The sequence below is a fragment of the Diadema setosum genome, chromosome 13 (assembly GCF_964275005.1).
Source record: "Diadema setosum chromosome 13, eeDiaSeto1, whole genome shotgun sequence".
Taxonomy (NCBI): domain Eukaryota; kingdom Metazoa; phylum Echinodermata; class Echinoidea; order Diadematoida; family Diadematidae; genus Diadema; species Diadema setosum.
Window position 1 is genome coordinate 3,336,716 of NC_092697.1, and position 14,996 is coordinate 3,351,711.

The 14,996-nt window shown below is 38.9% G+C and overlaps 2 protein-coding genes across 2 annotated transcripts in view; both read left to right on the top strand.

The window, feature by feature from the left end:
- Positions 1-277: 277 nt before the first annotated feature.
- On the top strand, positions 278-4,501 carry LOC140237090 (uncharacterized). The gene is made up of 4 exons (XM_072317030.1): positions 278-469; positions 1,948-2,057; positions 3,341-3,436; positions 4,171-4,501. The coding sequence occupies exons 1-4, from the start codon at positions 278-280 to the stop codon at positions 4,499-4,501; spliced, it is 729 nt and encodes a 242-aa protein (XP_072173131.1).
- Positions 4,502-13,393: 8,892 nt separating this feature from the next.
- LOC140236672 (uncharacterized) overlaps positions 13,394-14,996 on the top strand; it is a 32,749-nt gene continuing 31,146 nt past the window's right edge. The window contains exons 1-2 of the mRNA XM_072316595.1: positions 13,394-13,669; positions 14,273-14,382. Of these exons, the coding sequence (XP_072172696.1) occupies positions 13,394-13,669; positions 14,273-14,382 (386 nt within the window). The remainder of the gene's footprint in view (positions 13,670-14,272; positions 14,383-14,996) is intronic.

Below are 14,996 nucleotides of genomic sequence, written 5' to 3' on the forward strand. Positions count from 1 at the left end.
GATGATGCATTTTCATTTCTATTTGGTCAACATGGAAGTATTTAAAAGTTTCCCTATAAAAGTTTCCCCTCACAAATTGTCCTTAATCTTCCAGATCTTGACTATTCATACCGCGCATTTTTGTAATGTGTGAGACATAGTGAATTCCGACTTCACTTACTAATCGTTCATCTTGGATCTCTCACTATCTTTGCATCTTGCTTGTTTGATTGTTTGCACTTCAACATTTGTACATGGACTGATTTTAGGCAAAGAAAACAGACCAAGTTATCTCGTCATGCTGCGAGTGGCCGTTGTTCCTTTCGTACACGTGCTCCTGCTCGTCCCGCGGCGCCTCGCAGCGGAAGGAGCGACGCAGCTATTGGCCGCTCCGCCAGCCCGTGGCACTTGCCAAGTCTCGGAGTTATCATTCTCGAACCAACACTACTACTACGCTTGCTGCGAAGGAACCACAAGGGCAAGTCCAGAGGTAGGCCTATGAAATGGGGTGGGGTGGGGTGGGGTAAGGTTGGGTAAGGTGGGGTGGAGTGTTTGTCATTACAGCTTGGATTGTTGGTCGAAGCTGTTGTTTATGTTGACGATGCTGGGGGCGTTTCACCATAAAACGTTTCGTCAGATATTTTTCTTTCTGACAAATTTGCCCTTAACCAATCAGATGCAAGGATTTCTATAACTTATTACAGTTTGTCGAAAAAAAGTATCTGACAAAATGCTTGATGAAATGCCCCACTGGTATTGGCTTTGTTTTAGTCCATTTTGTTGAATTCTTGATCGTTTTTTCTGGATGTTGTGTTTGCATCGTTAGATTTCATGAAAGCTTTATTTTCCAAAAGTTATAACGCTTCATCTATTTAAAAAGGATTGTATAGTTTTTGGTTGAGACCTAAGCTCAGGTTTCTGTCATTTTTCTGTGAGATGATGAGAAACCTCTTATAAATTATGAAAGAGTATGTAATTTCAAAAGGATTTCAACGTTTATTTGATGAGAATCGGTTTTGAAATGGCTGAGATATCCAAAAAGAGCGATCCTAATAAAAGATGGGACCCACCTTTTATTATGATCACTTTGTTTTACTTTGTTTTTTGGATGTCTCAGCTATTCCAAAAACGATTTTCATCAAATAAACTTTGAATTCCTCTTAAAATGAAACATGCTCAGCTCTGTACGAATTTTCATAAGTGTTTTTATTTTTGATATCTCACAGAAAGTTAAAATCCCAATCTTCGTCTCCACCATTGCTATATCATCCCCTTAAACTAATTAACTGGTTAAAATGATACTTAGTAATGATATAACCCAATGACTTTGGCCCATTTGGCACGTAAAACACCGCCCACTTATACAACTATTCAGAGTGGGGAGGATCCGCGAGTACCTATCGGCACTGCGGGACAAGATGGTGAACCTTCATCAGTCGGCAAAAGATTCGGTTTAACCCTGTGTGTCCTTTGTGTGTCGATTGGCTCAGAAAACCCCATAGCATTGTACACACTGTCTAAAGTCCCTGGCATAGAAAGGGTTAACCGGTACGTACTAGATAGATAGCGAAGGGAAGGGATAGATAGCGAAAACAGGCTTCCCACAGTGGGAGCACTTCGGCGCTGAAATGTCGGGTTCTTGGTTCGAATCCAGACCGTTGAATTCTTACAGTTAAACAACAAGATACCTAATCCGCAATGTCCCTCTTGGCTCAAGCTGTGAAAATGGATAACTATATTCATGCCGTAGTGTTAGCAAAGTAACAAAGCTTTCTGATACAGGAAACGATAATGCTATAGAACTGAAGCAGTATCCCAGAAGGGATGACGTAATCATTAGTAGTCATGACATCATTACTTTTATGATTATTTTGAGAATCATTACTATCTCATCATCATCATCATCTTTGTCATCATCATCATCATCTTTGTCATCATCATTACTTGCTTCTTTTCTACAAACTGCAGGAAGTAGTTAACTGGAACTGTGACCCAGAGAGGAAATCCTTTTCAGAAATTTCTGACAGCCAGGCGTTCTCTTGTGGTGGAATCTCTGGAGAAAGGAACGCACGGAAAAGGTATGATTAATCTATCATCCCCTCCCTCCCCTTTGGATTTGACTTGTAGTACAAACTAGTAATCATTTGCAAACTTTTCAACGTTCCATTTGATTCATCGCATAGACGCCAGCATGTGTAAAAAACAAAGCAAACAAAGAAACGTACAAAATACAAAGTATGTCGATATTTTGAAGTCTGCTGGCTGTTGCTTTGTTATGTTTATGGAGAAAGGTTTCATATCAAAATAAAATAAGAAAACTATTGGATCCCAAAGATTTTGATTGTAATTATATACTCAAATGCGCAGAAATGATCTTATCATCAATCTGTTTAAACATACACAAATCTTGAATATTATCCTCGCATTTTGGACATGACAATTAGAACAAATATATTCTTCTCGCCAAACTTTTGCATTCTTGTCGCTTACAATAACATATCAGGTACGACTTTAAGGTGAAAACGAGCTTTCACGTGCTGGACTCTATACCAAAAACATGATGATAGCAATACCTTGGCAAAGCGATCGGAGAGTATGAAGAGATGACGATTTCATCTTATCTTCAAGCATGCGGGGTTTTTTTAATTTTCTTTTAATGGATAAAACATGGAAACTTCCACAACTCTCTTATTGTATCCCGACCGATTTTGATAAAAATTTCTACGGTTCTATTCGTCTGATTCTACTCTATTATGAATCAAAGTCCACATGAGCATAAGAAATTAAAAAAAAATCATTATCATGAAGCAGAAGATTTGGAATACAGTAGCGCACTTACAGAGGAGCATTTTTGGTATTGAACTACATTGTTTGAATTATCTGACGCTACGGCTTTTGCTATGCCCTGCATTACTATAGGCCTAGGATACGATTATAGAGTGAACTTGGCGCTATACAAATTAGATTTAGGCTAAACTGTATTATCTTAAGGATATGATAAGTCGTTGTGCTGACGGTTTGGTATATAATTCTGCATACGTAAGACTTTATCATTTTCAATAATTTTCCTTGAAAACCCCAAAGAGAGGAAAGGTGACACAACGAAAAGCGCAATTAAAATTGTCAAATTATCTAGCTTCATGAAATGTCGAATAATTTCCCGTAAGTGTTTTCTAATTAAAATTGTGACACAGCGTTTTGGAACTGTAAATAACAAATACGGAATGACTATTGTGAACATTCGGATGTGACTCCACTTTATTTTTTTAATGACTGTACTTATTTTTCCAATGACGCAATGGCACAAACCCATGGTCACTAGCTCATCAGTTATCTCTTTGTTTTCTCAATACTGGCACAGATGCGACGAGAGATGGCGCTGGTTGACTTCAGACTCTTGCTTCAAGTGGACGGAATGCTTCAAGGGTGTTTGCGAGTTTGAAGCTTTCGAGGAAGGGTGAGAAATTTTGGATTTTGTATCATTTTTTTTTTTTTTCAAGCCAGCAGATTATTCTTAGGCAGAAAACATAAACAAAGCATAGAGGGGGTACATTGAGTAGGTGCTAAATGTTCCTGCTTTTGTTTAAAGATAAGTATCTGGGGTGAGCTATATACTATATATATATTATTCTTAGGCAGAAAACATAAACAAAGCATAGAGGGGGTACATTGAGTAGGTGCTAAATGTTCCTGCTTTTGTTTAAAGATAAGTATCTGGGGTGAGCTATATACTATATATATATATATATATATATATATATATATATATATATATATATATATATATATATACATATAAATAAATAAATAAATATATATATATATATATATATATATATATATATATATATATATATATATATATATATGTCAGAGACAATGCAGGCTGGTATAAATTGTATCCGTAAACTGATATATCATCTGCTTCAAAAATTAATACATACAGGCACACACACAAATAGGAAGCGTGAAGGGCTATCGTAAGTATGTATGTGTGTGTCCGTGTGTGTGTTTATACAAAAATTTTGTTCTAAGATTTGTGCTTATCTGTTTCTGTATTAATAAATGCGAGAGCAGAGGTGGCCCACTGTTATGTTGATTAATTCAATTAACTAATGAATGTGTAAGAACATCTAATTTTGCAAGGAATATTTTTGATTGATATATTATAACTTGATTTCACTTGTTCAGATCTGCAGCTGATGCGGCTTTCTGCGGCGATGGGCGTTGCGACGAAAAGGAGTCCAGCGAATCCTGCCCGACGGACTGCTGCCCGCTTGTAAGCGACGTCTGCGTGGTCACCAACAACACGTGCCCCGAGCGTTGCTGCAACGACCAATCGTGCTGCAGTTCGTCTGTAGGTGACATCAGCTCAGGCCAGTTCTGGCTGATCGTTCTCTCTGTTGTCGCAGGCGGAATTTTCCTCATCAATCTCATCTGTTGCTTGTGCTGTTGTTGTTGCTGCAAGAAGTGTTGCTGCCGCCGCGGCCGCGGCAAGGACAAATCGAACGGACCGGCCTGATGATCAACAGTCAGAGCGCCCTCCGTATTCATGTTTAAGCCAGTCTTGAGGCAGGGCACCCCATTCTCGTCAACATCACGTCGCTTCGCGTCAGTCACGATTTCAGCGCGTCTCAGCGCGCTGAAGTGGTCAACAATGATCGGTCAATATGGAACCATGACATTGTGTACTCTCAGCGTACAATTTACGTGTTTCTTGTTCCAATTCTTTAATGTCGCAGTGTAACTGCAACGGCAAAAGAAAACATCTAATACTTTCTTCAATGTGATGTGAATTCTTCTGATCCTGTTCCTATGCATTGTTTCTTATTTAGCCAGTTGTAAATTCTCCTAATTAAGGCGATGAAAGTAATATATGGCACATACATTGTTAGTGCTAAGCCAGGCGTATTCACAAAGATATCCTAGGACTTCAAAATTCCTATGCGTAATATCTTAACTATGCAATCCCTCCACTTACGAGTCATTTCAGGATTGCTCAGGTAAGAATGATACTAGGGTTTCTGTGAACAGACGTGCAGACGATGTTTAATGATCACCGTATATTAGTCAATAATGACGTGACAGACATAAGGTCATCACCAACCGTAAAAATGGCTTGCAACCTGAGACTTTAATCTATCTACAAACCTCCGCCTTGTAGTGTTTTTAACCAAGATGCCTTGCTGATTAAATTGTCATAGTGAGTATAATACTAAGTAGTAGCACTAGTTACTATAGTAGTAGTAGTAGTAGTAGTAGTAGTAGTAGTAGTAGTAGTAGTAGTAGTAGTAGTAGTATGACGTAGATTTGCGTTTTCATTTTTCTAATAGAAAAACAATGCTTTGCAGATATAAAAGATAAAGATCTGAATAGAGCAATTAATAATGACGGGGATTTTCCTGATATAAAAGATACATAAAGATCTGAATAGAGCAATTAATAATGACGGGGATTTTCATGATCGGGGAAATCCCCTTCATTCTTAATTGCTCTATTCAAATCCTTATATATCTTTTATATCTGCAAAGTAGTTTACGATCCTCGAAGTATGGAAGCAACGTGCTCTCTTGCGCTGCCAAGATGTGCTACCGGCCATACTTAGTCATGGACAGTAGTATGGATTTCCCAAGACAGAGTGCCAAGTTTCTGTTTTGCGAGGAAAGTAATATATGGCACATACATTGTTAGTGCTAAGCCAGGCTATCCTAGGACTTCAAAATTCCAACAGTTAGTCTTAAATCAGTGGCGTAGCCAAGGGGGGGGGGGGGGCGATGGGGGCGGTCGCCCCCCCCCCCCCCCCCCCTAAGATTTGGACCGGGGATTTGGGAGGCGGAAAAAAAATGCGTGTATACTGTATGCATGCACATGAAGCGGGTCCCCTTTTCAACCTTTCATCAAATAAGATCATTTTTTTTTTAATATTTCACTCAAAGTGTGCACCAGATCGTTGAATTTCAATTCAAAATACGCAAAATCTCTCCTCCCAAACCCTCCCACTCTGTGCCTCTTTCCCTAGCCTTAGTACACTTTTTAGATTTACAAAAAATTATGAATAATTTTGAGTGCACAAGACTTATCACTTATATTCCGAAAACTCAAAGTTCCCTCATGTATACAAGGGAAATAAAAGCTCCATCGTACTGGAAGGGTGGAGATAACACTCGCCCACGCCTTCTCTCTGCTCGCCCGCCCTTCCTCCTCCCCTCCCCCCCCCCCCCCCCCCATGCACAGAAGTAGACTGTGGCTACACTTTGAACATAAACAGTTTTCCAAATATGACACAAAATGTGTGCACCAAAACGTTTAACTGCAATCAGAAAATTACACAGAATCTCCTTTAACAGACTTGCTACACTTCTCTTCTGATTGACAAATTCCAGATATTCCAACAAAAGTGTGCGCTAGATTGTTGAATTTCAGTTCTAAAAGATTAAAACTGAAAAAAAAAGTTCCCTTGAATATGGGAGAAGTATCTTGCCACCCTTCCATTGCTTGTTACCCATTATAGACTTAGTACATTTTTGGGAATGACAATTTCCGAATTTTCCACAAAATGTGTGCTCCAGATCGCTTTATTTCAATTCTAAAAACGCAAAAGCTCCGCCGAGCGGGAAGGGGATTCCCCCTTCCCCTAAGCTCTACCTCACTAGACTTTGTACATACACACAGATGATGCACATTCGGAATAAGAGCTAATTCCGTGATTTTAACACTTCGATGAAAAAGTATTGCACCAAAAATTTGCACCAGATCGCTGAATTTCAGGTCTGAAAATTCAAAATCACCTTCGTGTGGGAGGGGAAATGCCCCTATCTACCCCCTCGAGTGCATGATTTTTCTGTTTGATTGCTGAACAGACAGCGTTCATGATATTCAGTGTATGAATTAATACAAGACGTTTATTTAGATAATACCATTTTATAGCCACATTGTTCAATAATAATCGACATGAAAATATATTGCTACCTTAAACAAGTGGGACTGTTTCAAGTCGATAAAACACTCAAAAACATGCATCAAATTCCACCATTTACAACATCAAAATGCAAAAAGCTCTCACCGTGGACCCCCACCACACCCTCCCCTTCCCCCTCGCTCGCTCCGCTTGCTCGGGCTCAGTCGCGTTCATGATATTCAGAGTAAGAATTAATACAAGAAGTTTATCTAAATGATACCATTTTATAGGCAAATTGTTCAAAAATAATCTACACTAAAATATACTGCAACCTTAAACAAGTGGGACTGTTTCAACTCGTTAAAACACGCAAAAACATACATCAAATTGCACCATTTGCAACATCAAAATGCAAAAAGTTCTCACTGTGGGAGGGGGGACACCCCCTCCCACACCCTCCCCTCCCCTCGCCCTCCCCCTCGCTCGTTCCGCTCGCTCGGGTTCAGTCGCGTTCATGATATTCTGTGAAAAGAATTAATAAAAGAAATGTATTCAAATTATACCATTTTATAGGCAAATTGTTCAATAATAATCTACATCAAAATATACTGCTACCTTTAATAAACAAGTGCATGGGACTGTTTCCTGTCGATAAAACGCGCAAAAACATGCATCAAATTGCAACTTTTACAACATCAAAATGCTCTCAAAAAGTTCTCACCATGGGAGGGGGGACACCCCTCCCACACCCTCCCCCCTACCCCCACACGCTCCGCTCGCTGGAGTTCAGTCGCGTTCAGATATTCAGTGCAAAGAATTGATACAAGACATTTATTGAAAATTAATGATACCATATTTTATAGCAAAATTGTTCAATGATAATCGACATGAAAATATATTGCTACCTTAAACAAGTGGGACTGTTTCAATTCGATAAAACGCGCAAAAAACATGCATCAAGTTGCACCATTTACAACTGCAAAAAGATCTTACCGTGGGAGGGGGCACACCCCCTCCCACACCCTCCCCCCCCCCCCCCCCTCGCTCGCTCCGCTCGCTCGGGCTCGGTCGCTTCGCTCCCTCGCAGACTTACCGCCCCCCCCCCCCAGATCAAATCCTAGCTACGCCGTTGTCTTAAATCCTATACCTACAAGTACATAGGCTTAGCCTACATCCTAGACCTAGTTAGTAGCAGGGATAAATCATTCATTTATATAGGGCCATTTAGTTGTAATGGTTTAAGACATGGTAGCAATAATGTTAGATAAAATTCTAATACATTTCAGATATTTCAGAGTTTATTGAAATCATAAAAAACATTAAATTTAACAATATTTTATCTTTTTCACGAAGAGAATTTGCATAGCTTATTCATGAGCAATAGAACCAGTAGAAACCAATAGAACCAACTGGTATCAACTGGTATTAAAATTTCAACGTTTTAGTTACTGGGTTTTAATCTGGAATGAAGTGGTAAGCAAGTCCAGTCAGGTACATGGGTTTCAAATTGTGTCAACTATTTGCACACAAACACACACTGGTCAAAATACAGTCTGTTAGTTAAAGTACGTGTCAACTGATCTAAATTGGTTCCAGTTGAATTTAGTTGAAATCATTAAGAGTCCAAGTTCAATCATGCCAAATGTTTTGTTTTATTAAGTTTTGTTTACTTTTTAATTGGTCTGATGAACTGATCGAATTCAAAAAATAGACTTCAGCTGTGTCAACTGGTACCAGATAAGACTCAAACTGGCATCAGCCGCAGGTACCATTACGACCTCAACTGGTATCAACTGGTACCAGTAAGACTTCAACTGGTATCAACTTGTACCAGCACACATTCAGACTTGAACTGGTATCAATTTATAGACCAGTACAGTAGACTTCAATTGGTGTCAACTGGTACACAGTGAAACTTATGAACTGGTATCAGATGGTACCAGTAAGATTTCAACTGGCAGGAACTATTTCAACTGGTACAGAGTGATGCTAACGGGTATCAACTGGCAACCAGTAGACTTGTACTGGTTTCAACTGGTAAGCAGTGCAACTTCAACTGGTATAAACTTGTGGTCAGTAAGACTTCAACTGGCATCAACTTGTACCAGTAGATTGCAATTGGTATCAAGTGATACCGTGGTACACATTGAGACTTGAACTGGTATCAACTGGGAACTTCAACTGGTATCAACTTATAGACCAATAGACTTCAATTGGTATCAACTGGTACACAATGAGACTTGAACTGGTATCAATTGGTACCGGTAAGACTTCAACTGGCAGAAACTGTTACCAACTGGTACAGTGATACTTGAACTGGTATCACAACTGGCCACCAGTAGACTATCAACTGGTTTTAACTGGTAAGGAGTGCAACTTCAATTGGTATAAACTGGTACCAGTATGATTAAACTGGTATCAACTGGTACCAGCAGGTCTTCAACTGATATCAACTGGTTTCAATTAGAATTGCTTATTTTGTTACTGGAAAGTTGGAGTTACCTTCTGGTTTCAACTGGTACCAGTTGAAACCAGTTAAGATCAGTTAAAACCAGTAAAGACCAGTTAAAATGCTTGTTGGTTTCCACTGGTTTCTACTGGTTTTTCGACCTAGTAGTAGTAAGTAGTAGCAGTAGTAGTAGTAGTAGTAGTAGTAAGTAGTAGTAGTAGTAGTAGTAGTAGTAGTAGTAGTAGTAATAGTAGCAGTAGTAGTCGTAGTAGTATGACAGTATAGATTTGCGTCTTCATTTTTCTAATGGAAACATTAATACTTTGCAGATATAAAAGATACATAAAGATGTGAAAAGAGCAATTAATAATGTCGGGGATTTTCCTGATCGGGGAAATCCCCTTCATTCTTGCTCTATTCAGATCTTTATATATCTTTTATATCTGCAAAATAGTTTACGATCCTCGAAGTATGGAAGCAACGTGCTCTCATGCGCTGCCAAGATGTGCTACCGGCCATACTTAGTCATGGACCGTAGTATGGATTTGCCAAGACAGAGTGCCAAGTTTCTGTTTGCTAACCTTTGACAGTTTGAGACGCCAGCGATGTCAGACGAAAGTGAATGATAAACTAGCTGAGGATGAGTGGGATCTACGCACGACACGTCGGTATTGGTTAACCCTTTGTGTGCTTTGAGTGCCTATTGGCGCACAAAACCCATCAGCGTTGTACACACTTTCCAACGTAAGTGGTAGAGCAAGGATTAAGCCTGTATTTATCGTCGGTGGTTTGTTTGTATTCCGTTGTCAATGCCGTACTCGGGTTGACATCCAGAGATAGTGAAACCCTGTTCAAATTTTTGATTCGTGCGTTGAGTTGTTTTTATTGCAAGTGATTGACAAATTGCCCTTCATCGAGGTAAATGTACCCAAATTATTCAGTATTTTGATGGTAGCCAAGCTAAAAATCATAGGCATATAATAAATACTAGGGTTGGACTCGAATCACTACTAGCGTTCTGGTTGAAAGACGGGTCATTTCCGCTGGACTATCGACAGCCTGGCCGAGTTTCGGCCCAATAGACCGAATAGAAAGTGATGGTTCTGATCTCTTATAACAGCGGTGTTTATTCAAATTCAGTTAATTTAGACCCAACTCGAGCATGTATGCCCATCATTCTTTAAGCCATGGCAACTATTAGAGCACAGAATAATTTGGAGTAGGCGTGCATTTTCGTCGATGAAGGGAACATTTTCAATCAGTTGTTATGAAAAGGCGGTGAAACGTAGAAATAATTATATTTATTGTTTACGAAGACAGGGATATTGTCACTATACAAATTTGTACTATCACTGAAATTTCCAAAATCCCTTTTCAGCTCCGAGATGCCATTGAGTGTTATCTAACGTTAACTTATAGCAGGAATTGAATTTTGATCATGTGGTCACGAAATGCTGAGAATCTTCACAAGTTGGTGATTTTAAAAATTTGAAATGAGACAAGGCCTTCCAATAAATCCGGAAATGTGTCTATATCATTTGGAAAAACTGTGTACTTCACAATAACTTTGTTCAGCAATGTTCAGGAGAAACCTTTATCACAGTTGAAGCCTGGAAAAGCCGAATAAGTTGATCTCGACAAAAAAGAAAGAAGGAAAGAAAATTGAATAACAATGTATTTCTTCAGGGGAAAAATGACTCAACTGCCTTCTCACCTATTTTCAATGTCTAGGAAGAATTTCATTAAGGTAAATTTCAGTTTTCTGAACTACATTGTTATTTACCAACAGTTATATTGTTGTTTAATCAACAGTTAAGTTGCATTTCACGTTCATTGGAGATAGAGAATGCATTTAAGAATATATAGATTATAGTATATACGGTTGAATACGAGATATATGAAGGAATAATTGAACTCGAATATACTATATAGATTAAAGAATAAATGCCTTGATTGAATTGTAATCGATCAGATAGCAGTACTTCAGTAATTCACTTCAGTACTTCACTGTCATGCTTCACTTCAGTACTTCAGTACTTCACTGTCATGCTTCACTTCAGTACTTCACTGTCATTCTAGAAGGACAGCTCCATTTGATTTTAATAAAAGTAAGAAAGCAGTGCATGTTTTTTTTTTTCGGTGCATTGTATATTCTTTACGAATGCACTGTTTCCTGCTGAAAGTACAGCTTGGCTTGATTTCATTATAATTGTGTTTTGTTGAATCGTGAATTCTGTAATACATGTGATTCGATTTATTATGAAATTGTATTGAATATGGAATCAAGAAAAGATTATGGAAAAACAACAAAACTTCAGTTGCAGACTTAATCTATGTAGTAGCTTCTCTGCCTCAATTTGTATCCTTGAAATAGGCAAGCTTTAATCTAACAATCCCACTTTCGAATACGAGGTTACTTTATCGTTCTTGCAGATAATGTTAAATCTATACATTTCGCAACGGGAATTTGTCATAATTACATTGCAATTTTTTTCTCGTGCGTGCTCTTGTATAATAGTAATCGAAGGCTAAAGGGTGAAACGTGTATGCAGTACTGTAATTACACGTTGTATTAGCATTATCTCGTGTTATACACTGTATATTTATTGCGTGTCGTTTGATTCTGGTTTCTAGCACCTTATTAGGCTGATGTAGCTGTTGTGTCCTTGCTTATTGGTGATCTTCATAATTCATTACCTAAAACGTAAAGTATAAGTCATGCAGAGTAATCAAAATAAAATCTACGATCTGCTAAGTACCTTATAACCCAAATTTCGAAGTAGTCAAATGTTCCTTTGTGTTTTCTTTCCTTTATGTCTCATTTCATTTCAGTTGTTTTGGCACGTGTTGATTTTTCTAAACTTGATGGCCGGTTGTAAGTGAAAGCAGGACTAAAACATTTTGTCACCTATTGCGTAGAATATACAGCGATAACAAGATGATATAACAGCCGTGTACTTCAGGTGAAATGCCGCTCCAATATGACTGTATGAGCAGATTAAAATCAAACAGGCAGAGCCACAGAAGTTTCATTAGAGTAACTTCAAAGTTGACAGGAAGATTTAAAAAATCGGAATATATCATCATTTGACAATACTCTTATCTGTTTGTGCACTAAAATATCCTAAATGTTTTGCCGTGGCTGGAAATTCAGTAACTACAACCCTTAACCCTTCAAAAGTTAATCGGCAATATCATTTCATTTCTAGGTTATTACATATTGGCTTCGTTTAATTTGCATAAGTGCCTATGTGGTGACACCTTTATTGCTTTATTGTAAACACTTCTCGAGACCATGACTCTAAACCATGCGCCAGAATTTCTTAGTTTGACGTCTATCTATTCATGATAATATTGCCGATTAACTCCCTATACGTACTGTACTTTGCAAGTTAATCGACAGATTATCAGAAAAGATTTCTACGATTGTGCGATGTTTGATTACGTATCACAAAAACGGAGAAATCTTTCCGCAAGTTTCCTATTGTCATATGGTGACTTATCATCCGTCGGTATTATCAAGGCCACAATGTTTTCACTGTAATCCTAGCAGTCTTTGCCATGCAGTTGTCATCGAAATACATGAGCAAAATGCCGATTACACTTTATATTCATGAAAACAGCGTTCTCTCTAACCTTAAGTTGTCCCGTCTCAGTTTTACGCACCCTTTGACTTCCGAGTCAGGCGCTGGGCTATACAGCAGTACTCTATCTCTCGACTGCTGATTGGTGGAAAAAGTTGACTCACTCCTCGGTCTGTTTCGTTCACAGCCACCCGTCTGCGGAAAGCCTACTTAAACGGTATAAGTTGAGTGAGGTGCAGAACTGTGGTACATTGTTGTACATGCTGACCAGCAGCTACTAAAAGTGGATGTGGAATTAATGCACGAAACCGCGTTCTATGTCATTGACTGATATTTAATCGTTTTTGTTTTTTCTTTCTGAGCATCGGAGTGTCAAAGTCGCACTGGGCATCGAAACACACGCATCTGATTTGATTGACAAATCGAACCTCACCCGCTGATAGTGAAAGACGGTGTGTGTGTGAGAGAGGGGGGAACAACAAAATGAAAATGCATATCCGGACATCGACTTTCATCATCAATCTTGTGGTGTTTTTGACATCTGAATTCCGCCTTCTTGACGCGACGGAATATGACGCGGAAGTGGAGAAGAGGGGTGCGGGAACAGCCCGTATGGGGACAGCGCTAGCCATTCAGGGAACGGGAACCGGGTCAACAACGCCGGCTAACCCAACCTGCAAGATATCGGAATTGTCCCTTTCTGACACGGACGTATATTACTATGCTTGCTGCGAAGGAACGACAGTAACAAGTGAACTGGTACAGTTTTCCCAAATTCCTTGTCCCCTTGTTTTAACCCAATAATTTGTTTACCTGTGGGTTTGAGTCATAACGCCATGTGATTGGCTAAGTCTTCTTGTTTGTTTTGCGTATTTCTTTGTTTATTATTTGTTAGCGTTGTTTTCATTTTCACCATAATGCCATAATCCTTTGTCGTGAAGCAAGAACTTCATGACACTTCTTTTTTTCGGGTCAAATACGGAACTAATGGAAAACTGGAATTGATTTTGCTCATTCTTTCAAAATCCAAACAGTGAGCCGATAGCACATATAGTAGGATCCTACAAATAATCGTGTTCCAATGCAAATTCTCCATAAGATAATGATTAGCGGTTATGAAATACGGGGTCATGTCTTTATCAAACCTTATGTTGAAATTAATCAATTTATTCATATTCGGTATCACTAAATCATTGTGATAGGCGTAACGAGCCACAGGGAAACTTGAATCTACAATGGTTGTATGTCGCTTTCCACAAAAAAAAAAAAAAATGTTACAATGCCCACAATCCATTAGTGAGAACTTTTTGAGTAACGCGAAAGATTGTGGATATTCTTCGTTTTCATCTTTCTTCATGGCAGAACGTCATAAACTGGGATTGTGATCCAGCTAGGAAAACCTACGCACGCATCAACGAGACGCGGCCATTTTACTGCGGAGGCCTGTCGGGGGAGGAGAACGCAAGGAAAAGGTAAAAGCTAAGCACTGACGGATTTAGCGATGAAACCGTCTTGATTAATCAAAGCTTTGTAAGATACGATTTGCAATTATTCCTATGGTGAAGATGCGAAGAAAGTCTCTTTGTGAGCTGAGGCATTACCAGGGGTGGAGCCAGGAATTCTGTTAATGGGGGGGCGCAACTAATATTTCTGGTGCTACTTCCGGGTTTCGTTTCATTTTTTCCTTTTATTTCTTTTGTTTTTAACGAAAAATAATGGGGGGGGGGGGCGTGCGCTGGTTGCCCCCCCCCCCCCGGATCCGGCCCCGTATTATGGAACATGCAACATGAAACAAGTTTAAAAAAAAAAAAAATCATTCGACGAGTTCAGTCAAGTCCAGGTGTTGCATGTGTCAACTATGTTGCTTTTTTTTCTTTTCTTGTTTTTTAGAACATCATCAGATTAAAAAAAAAAAAAGAGGTCTTAATTTCTCGTCATTTTTCTTCATCTTTGTAATCTTATATACTATAAATTCCAAAAGTAATGGAGTATCAAACAGTGCACATGCGCACTCAGCCAAATTATCCCTCCTGCCAAAAAGTGACATACACGGGAAGGAAACTATAACTCACTTAAATGACAGTGT

What these genes read in the sequence shown, in the direction of transcription:
- LOC140237090 (XM_072317030.1), top strand. Translation starts at nt 278, where the DNA reads ATGCTGCGAGTGGCCGTTGTTCCTTTCGTACACGTGCTCCTGCTCGTC. An exon ending in GAAAGGAACGCACGGAAAAG is followed by an intron (nt 2,058 to 3,340) that starts GTATGATTAATC and finishes ATACTGGCACAG; the next exon opens with ATGCGACGAGAGATGGCGCT. An exon ending in TTTGAAGCTTTCGAGGAAGG is followed by an intron (nt 3,437 to 4,170) that starts GTGAGAAATTTT and finishes TCACTTGTTCAG; the next exon opens with ATCTGCAGCTGATGCGGCTT.